General features: G+C 37.6%; 3 protein-coding genes across 4 annotated transcripts in view; 2 read left to right on the top strand and 1 right to left on the bottom strand.

The window, feature by feature from the left end:
• Positions 1 to 4485, top strand: part of LOC104707369 (sodium/hydrogen exchanger 2) — a gene marked incomplete in the record, with an annotated part of 5136 nt that extends 651 nt beyond the window's left edge. The window contains 14 exon segments of the mRNA XM_019244409.1: positions 245 to 523; positions 646 to 764; positions 1224 to 1321; positions 1419 to 1478; positions 1572 to 1618; positions 1698 to 1892; positions 1987 to 2033; positions 2114 to 2180; positions 2284 to 2384; positions 3002 to 3103; positions 3194 to 3332; positions 3417 to 3479; positions 3585 to 3668; positions 3904 to 4485. Coding sequence (XP_019099954.1) covers positions 338 to 523; positions 646 to 764; positions 1224 to 1321; positions 1419 to 1478; positions 1572 to 1618; positions 1698 to 1892; positions 1987 to 2033; positions 2114 to 2180; positions 2284 to 2384; positions 3002 to 3103; positions 3194 to 3332; positions 3417 to 3479; positions 3585 to 3668; positions 3904 to 4242 — 1647 coding nt within the window.
• LOC104707282 (acyl carrier protein 1, chloroplastic) lies at positions 4916 to 6249 on the top strand. Of its 2 annotated transcripts, XM_010423637.2 has the most exons (4): positions 4916 to 5053; positions 5514 to 5621; positions 5692 to 5814; positions 5900 to 6249. In XM_010423637.2, exons 1-4 carry the CDS (start codon positions 5006 to 5008, stop codon positions 6023 to 6025), a joined length of 405 nt encoding a protein of 134 aa, XP_010421939.1. In that variant the 5' UTR covers positions 4916 to 5005; the 3' UTR covers positions 6026 to 6249. The 2 variants fall into 2 exon arrangements, with proteins under 2 accessions (XP_010421939.1, XP_019099968.1); XM_019244423.1 differs by lacking the exon at positions 5514 to 5621 and having other exon boundaries at positions 4917 to 5053.
• LOC104707201 (transmembrane protein adipocyte-associated 1) overlaps positions 6282 to 7987 on the bottom strand; it is a 2693-nt gene continuing 987 nt past the window's right edge. The window contains exons 2-6 of the mRNA XM_010423533.2: positions 7627 to 7818; positions 7259 to 7421; positions 7050 to 7152; positions 6861 to 6942; positions 6282 to 6565 (exon numbers count right to left, since the gene is read on the bottom strand). Of these exons, the coding sequence (XP_010421835.1) occupies positions 6488 to 6565; positions 6861 to 6942; positions 7050 to 7152; positions 7259 to 7421; positions 7627 to 7818 (618 nt within the window). The 3' untranslated portion in view covers positions 6282 to 6487. The remainder of the gene's footprint in view (positions 6566 to 6860; positions 6943 to 7049; positions 7153 to 7258; positions 7422 to 7626; positions 7819 to 7987) is intronic.

Genomic DNA, 7987 nt, shown 5'->3' with positions numbered 1-7987 from the left:
TTTTTTTTTTTTTTTTTTTTTTTTTTTTTTTTTTTTTTTTTTTTTTTTTTTTTGATTCGCATGGCTCTCACAAGTTAGGGTTTCTGATGTTTTTCATTCATAAGTTTTGCGATTCTAGATTCGTTGCTTTTCTTCTACTTAAACAGTTTCAGATTTTGCTTTCATTGTGAGATCCTTGTGCGGTTGCTGATTCTGAGATTTTGTTTGGTGTTTAATAATAGTTAGTAATACAGGGAACTGTTGAAATGGAGGGTCCGGAAAGATGAGAGATTATTAATAATTTGCTTTCTCAAGATATAAATTTTTGAAAGAGTTAAAAAGAAAGTGGTTCAGGAAGATGGCAATGTTGGTTTCTCTTTTCGATTCTGTTACATCTTCTAAACTGTTATCGGTGTCAACCTCTGATCACGCCTCCGTTGTTTCACTTAATCTCTTTGTCGCTCTTCTATGTGCCTGTATCGTGATTGGGCATCTTTTGGAGGAGAATCGATGGATGAACGAATCCATTACTGCTTTATTGATTGTAAGTTCACTTTATCCGTCCCATCCTTAGGCGTAGAATGTTATTGATTATTATAAATTTCTTACGATATTGTCATATCAATGATTCATCTTTATTGACTTTTTCAAACAATTTGGCTGCAGGGGCTTTGTACTGGTGTCGTCATTTTGTTGATTAGTAGAGGGAAAAACTCACATTTGTTGGTTTTCAGTGAAGATCTTTTCTTTATATATCTTTTGCCACCCATTATATTCAATGCAGGGTAAGTTTCTACACCTAGACTGATCATTTGTTTCTTGCTTTCGATGACAGGTTCATAGTTTTTGGTCTTAGTTCTCCATTTGACAGATCTTTTCTTGTACTAATAGTTTTGGTTGGGTATTTTGTACAATAGAGTAGAAACAAAGAAATATCCGTTTATGTTCAGAAATCTTACTGAGAAACGTTACATTAAATCATTCTCTTAAAGATATGCATTATTGCTGATTCTATGAATATGCTTCCATACACCTGCTTTGGAAGTGTATGTGATTGTGACTGCAGAATAGGACGTGGCTATAATGTTTATCATCAATTTTAGTTTGATTTTATCTACCTGTAAATAGAAGGGTCCTGCCATGTCCTTGTCGTAATTGCAGACATGTTGAGATTTTTTCTTTCGCACTATGTTTTCAGATCTTTCTCTGACCCACAGTTATTATTTCTTTGTCGTTGTATATAGGTTTCAAGTAAAAAAGAAGCAATTTTTCCGAAATTTTGTAACTATTATGGCTTTTGGCGCCATTGGGACTGTAGTTTCCTGCACCATAATATCTCTAGGTATCTTTCTTCTCACTCCCTGTAACTTGGCCCTGTTAAAAGCTTATTTCGGATTAGTAATTGTGGATACTTAATATTCTTGTGGTGTTTGAAACAGGTGCAATTCAGTTCTTTAAGAAGTTAGACATTGGGACCTTTGACTTGGGTGATTTTCTCGGTAATGCGTTAACTAGTTTTCCTTTTATTTTATTGCTATACTCTATTGATATCTGTTCCTGAAGACTCGATTTATTTTGTGTTTATTGATCAGCAATTGGTGCCATATTTGCTGCAACCGACTCTGTATGCACACTACAGGTAATGTGATTAGCCAAATTTCAGAAGTACCTAGAGGCCCAGAATCAAAGTGTATTAAACATGTTCCTTTGTGATACAGGTTCTCAATCAAGATGAGACACCTCTGCTTTACAGTCTTGTATTTGGAGAGGGCGTTGTGAACGATGCCACATCTGTTGTGCTCTTCAATGCAATTCAGAGCTTTGACCTCACCCACCTTAACCATGAAGCGGCTTTTAAATTTCTTGGGAACTTCTTCTATCTGTTTATCTTGAGCACCTTGCTTGGTGTTGCAGTAAGTCCATTTTCTTCTCTCTACTGCTCTTTCTCCTGGCTACCACTTAACACCATCTACAACTACAAACTCTTTGTTGTTCCTCGTTGTGCAGACTGGTCTGATAAGTGCTTATGTCATCAAGAAGCTATATTTTGGAAGGTAGATAATTCGCTTTAGCTTCATACTGTATGTGCATAAGCCTGTTCTGTGATGTGGTCTAAATTGGGTATATATCTTAGGCATTCGACTGATCGAGAAGTTGCCCTCATGATGCTTATGGCATATCTTTCATACATGCTTGCTGAGGTTAGATTCCTGGAATCCTTATATCACTTCCATAATTTAGGCATAGAGACACTTAGTTTTATCTTGACAACACGTTATTGATGTTATTTTGTTTGGGTTGCAGCTATTCACCTTGAGTGGTATTCTCACTGTATTTTTCTGTGGGATTGTGATGTCCCATTACACCTGGCACAATGTAACCGAGAGCTCAAGAATAACTACCAAGTAATATAATCTACATTTTCTCCATCTTTGCTTGAAGACAAACAGGGTTTCAAACATTTTCCATCTTCAGTACTTACTTACCTTCTATGCATATACACGATGATACAGGCATGCCTTTGCTACTTTGTCGTTCNCATCAAGAAGCTATATTTTGGAAGGTAGATAATTCGCTTTAGCTTCATACTGTATGTGCATAAGCCTGTTCTGTGATGTGGTCTAAATTGGGTATATATCTTAGGCATTCGACTGATCGAGAAGTTGCCCTCATGATGCTTATGGCATATCTTTCATACATGCTTGCTGAGGTTAGATTCCTGGAATCCTTATATCACTTCCATAATTTAGGCATAGAGACACTTAGTTTTATCTTGACAACACGTTATTGATGTTATTTTGTTTGGGTTGCAGCTATTCACCTTGAGTGGTATTCTCACTGTATTTTTCTGTGGGATTGTGATGTCCCATTACACCTGGCACAATGTAACCGAGAGCTCAAGAATAACTACCAAGTAATATAATCTACATTTTCTCCATCTTTGCTTGAAGACAAACAGGGTTTCAAACATTTTCCATCTTCAGTACTTACTTACCTTCTATGCATATACACGATGATACAGGCATGCCTTTGCTACTTTGTCGTTTCTTGCTGAGACTTTTATTTTCCTTTACGTTGGAATGGATGCATTGGACATAGAGAAATGGAGATTCGTGAGTGATAGGTATGGACACGCAGTAGAAACATAAATTCTCTTTTTGTTCATTGAATATTTGCATAATCACCAAATGTTTACTTGTTTGGTTTTGGACAGCCCGGGGACATCAGTTGCAGTGAGCTCAATTCTAATGGGTCTGGTCATGCTTGGAAGAGCAGCTTTTGTTTTTCCTCTTTCCTTCTTATCAAACTTGTCCAAGAAGAATCAGAGTGAGAAAATTGACATCAAGCAGCAAGTAAGAATAATCTACTTTGCCTATTGTGTTCAAAGTTTCTGAGGAATGTTGATGCTTATTTGTCTTCTCTCACCTATTGTGTAGGTTGTGATCTGGTGGGCTGGTCTAATGAGAGGTGCTGTATCTATGGCTCTTGCCTATAATAAGGTAAACTGAAAGCTTAATGGATAGCAAACACCACATGGTGATTGATGAATATCTAACAGATATCGTAACCTCGTTACATTTATATCTCTGTACTCTCTAATGCAGTTTACAAGATCAGGGCACACGGAACTGCGGGGGAATGCAATCATGATTACCAGTACTATAACCGTTTGTCTTTTTAGCACCATGGTAAGATATCTCCCACTCAGGTTTGGAATACTGGATGCAGTTTCTCTAAAGATAAACCAGTCCAGAAACCGAACCAAATCTTAATATGGCTAAAAAAAATTTGCCTTTCTGTATACAGAAAACCAAAACCAATTCCCTTATATATATTCGGGATCATTTGCACCAAATCCTGTTTTAGTTTATCTGATACGATTACCGGACATCTGACATGTATATTTGTTTCCACGGGTTTCAGGTGTTTGGTATGCTGACCAAACCGCTGATTAGATACCTAATGCCACATCAAAAAGCGACAACCAGTATGTTATCCGACGATAACACTCCAAAGTCAATCCAAATCCCACTCCTCGATGGCGAACAGCAAGATTCATTTGAGTTACCTGGGAGCCACCATGACGTGCCACGACCAGACAGTCTTCGCGGGTTCCTCATGCGTCCCACACGCACTGTCCATCACTACTGGAGACAGTTTGATGATGCCTTCATGCGTCCTGTGTTTGGTGGTCGCGGTTTCGTTCCCTTTGTCCCTGGTTCTCCGACTGAGAGAAGCACCCATGATCTCAGCAAACCATGAGGGGAAAGATTACATAAACTTAATTAGAAAAAGCCAATAACTTCTTCGTCTGCCTCCTTATGTTCACTGGTAGTGGTTGATGTAAAGGATTTTTTGGTTCTTTAAATTCCTTTATATTTCTTATGTAAATTTATTAATTGAAGAAGCTTCTTACATTTTGAGAGACGTGTGGGGATCGTGTAGAATATTACTTTTAGTCTTTGTTTTGTTTAACGAAAAAACTTCACTTTCTGTGTTTAAGTTTTTGACTGATGCCTCCTGGGGTTTGTTGTTGTTGGTCAGAACTTGGATGGAACTTGATTGAGATTGCTTTAATCTCACGATTCGTATGTGATGGTTTGTTACGGTTTGGTTCAATTTTGTTGGTCAAACTACATAGTTCGGTTTGTTCAGTTTTGTTGGTCAAACTACATAGTTTGCGTATGTGTTGACGTTTACCGATGGGGTTGGAAGCCGAGTGGTATATTTTGGTTAGGACCGGTTTCGTTAGAATGTAATGTAAGAGTGATTTAATTAGTCTTCGAAATTTGGAGAACCGAAGTAGTAATAAACCGGTTAATTGGGCACGAGGACATGCCAAATGGGCTGAGTCAAAGAAAGAAGCAGGCCCATGTGATTGTTGTGAACGACGTCGTGGTGGGTGTAGGAAGCTTATAAATGAAAGCAACTACCAGAGGAGTTCACGCTCTTTGTACACTCCGCCCTCTCTCCCCCCCCATCGCTCTATCTCTCTCTCGACAGATCTCTCGTGATTAACGAAACAATGGCGACTCAATTCAGCGCTTCTGTCTCCATGCAAACTACTTGTCTGGTAATCAAACCCTTCTTCTCCATTTTACAATTTGATATGCTTTGCCTTGGAGATCGCTTTAATTTGATCATTTTTTTTTTTGCCTCTGATTCATATGTTTTTTGTTGTTGTTATCGTATAAAACCCTTGACGCATGTTAATTATGTGGAGCATGGAAGATCTTGGTTATAGTAAAGAATGATTCTTTATTATTATTATTGTCTGATTATTTATTTCGTCTGAATAGTTTGTGATCTTGGTGGACCACTTGGAATTTAAAAATCAATGATGTCGTGAGATTTTATTTTGGTTTGGTAATCTTAGATCTACAGTGAATTGGAATTATGATTGTGGAAAAGAATGTCTGCTTTTTGGTTTTGGTTGTTTGTGCATACCATTCAGTCAGTTAAAGAATTTGGTTTTTGAGTTATGAAGTTTTAATGAATGCATGTGTAATTTTGTCTCTGATGAAACACAATAGGCAACAACGAGGATTAGTTTCCAAAAGCCTTCTTTGATTTCCAACAATGGAAGGACCAATCTCTCCTTCAACCTGCGCCCTGCTCGTCGCCTTTCAGTCTCTTGCGCGGTATGTTTGATTGCATTTTCGAGTTTGTTTAAATACAAGACTTGGTAACTTACTTATTTGTTTTTTGTAGGCGAAACAAGAGACCATAGACAAAGTGTCTGAGATTGTCAAGAAGCAACTATCACTTGCAGCAGATCAAAAAGTCACTGCCGCTACCAAATTTGCTGAGCTTGGAGCAGATTCTCTCGACACGGTATTAAACAATCTTTAAACAGACAGAGCTTGTAATTAATACCTCTTAATTCTTGATTAACTGAGTGTTTTTTTTTTTTTTGCAGGTTGAGATAGTGATGGGTTTAGAGGAAGAGTTTAACATCCAAATGGCGGAAGAGAAAGCACAGAAGATTGCAACAGTGGAGCAAGCTGCTGAACTCATTGAAGAGCTCATGCAAGAAAAGAAGTAATTTAGTATTTTTACAAGCTGCTACATAACAAAAAAAAAAAAAAGTAAACGACAAAAAAAAGAAGGCTTTGGGTTTGTTTTCATTATGTTTTATCTTTCTGTCATTTTTAATTAATGTGTCAATGGAGTCTATCTTTGTCCTAATGGGTTAATCCCTGTATCCACTGATGTCACCTTAAACTTTTGGTATCCCAACGAATATCATTTACAATAAATCTTTCTTTCTCTCTTTCCAAAATCCAAATGCCCAATGCGAATCATGATGCAAATGCATACGACTATATATGAGAGACGGAAGTATTTTATATCACAATGTACAGGGGAGTCTCCATAGTCTTCGTATATTAACATACAAGTCAAGAGTAGGTCCAACAAGGAAGTGACAGTAGCTTGATTTTTTAGTTTTCCTATTCACCTTGTATCTACAGATTCAGAAGATCTCCTCAGGCAGGGGTCTTACTTATTATTCCCAATCGGCGTCGAAGAATCCAGCATCTTTCATCTCTGAATAGTAGACATTCTCCAAATTCAGATCTTCCTCCTGCAGCAAAGCCAATTGAAATTCAGCACCAAATCCTGATCCAGCTATAACACACCTACCTAAAGGGGTGTGTTTTGGTGATAGTGATGGACATGGTATTATGATGATGCTATAATGATAAAGAAGGTGATGGTGCTATAGTGATAAAGAAGGTGATGGTGATGGTTCTATAAAGTGATAAAGAAGGTGCTGGTGCTATAGTGATGAAGGTGGTTATTTATTGAATGTTTGTGGGTACATAGATATTTATTTTATTATGTAGAGAGAGAGAGAGATGTTAAGATGAGGGATTTACCTGGAAAAAGTCTGCAAGAAAAGTAACATACAAAAGAGGAAGATAGAAGGCGTGGTAACAAACACTTGTGATCCCATACAACCTGCAAGTGCAAGCATTCAATTTTTGTTTTCTAGTGTTAGAAACAAGCGAAATCTGACTAACTGATTTTACTCTTTTGACTGTGAGGATTTTGTTTAAAGGGTTTACCATAATCCAAAATGAGCACCGTTTGCCGTAAGAGCACATGCAAATAGGGAGAGACCATTTAAGGCGAGCATGACACTTATGTACTTGTAGAACGCAGGTCTTGCTGTCAAAACAGAATATAAAAAACACATGGGATGAGTAACAGAACCCGTTGAAAAACTATTGGCTTATGCAACCATAAGGAAGATGGGAGGGGTCGATGTATTTACCGGGTAGTCTCTCTCTCCACTTCGAGTTGTACATGAAGAATATCATCCCATAAATGCCTGCTAGCAAGAGCTTGTGGATGACCCATAAGCCCCATTTGAGCTTTTGTATACGTTCATTGTTGTCGATAAACAATGGTACCCCAAATCCAAAGAGATAAATTGCCTGAAATGACGAATGAAAACCCTTAATGACTAAACTGATGGTGTAATATTGTAACTAGACAGTATAAGTTTGCGCTGTAGTATGAAATTTTTGCAGAGCTAAGTTCAGGCCTACATCAATACCAATATACCTCCATGAAGGTTTTTCGATCTATCTTTCAGAAAGTATATCAGTAGATATCTAACAGTTATGAACACAATGATACCTTGAGAAGCAAATCAAGACCTATAACAAGCCCTGAGATGAGGAAAGTTCGTGTTAATGCTTCAGCACCGCTTGCATAGTTTCCTTGGAAGAGAAAGGCTACCAAGCTTACTTCCAGAAACAACATTCCAGAAGTTGTGAACAAAGTTAATAGATTCCAAATCACTTCTTTCCCAGGAGTGCATTCCCATGCCTAAACACATGAAAAAAGTAAAACAAAAACAAAATCTGGAGTAAGCAAATGATCAAGAAGGTAAGACAATTCGTTTTAGGCAGCTTACACAAACACAGAAGCTTTCTAATAACCAGTGTAGAGGAACAACAATGTTGAAAGGATCGCAAAGTTTATACCTTTACTAAGC

The sequence above is a fragment of the Camelina sativa genome, chromosome 1, assembly GCF_000633955.1.
Source record: "Camelina sativa cultivar DH55 chromosome 1, Cs, whole genome shotgun sequence".
In the NCBI taxonomy this organism is placed as follows: domain Eukaryota; kingdom Viridiplantae; phylum Streptophyta; class Magnoliopsida; order Brassicales; family Brassicaceae; genus Camelina; species Camelina sativa.
Note: the sequence above shows the minus strand (reverse complement) of the source record. Positions and strands in the feature narration are given on the sequence as shown.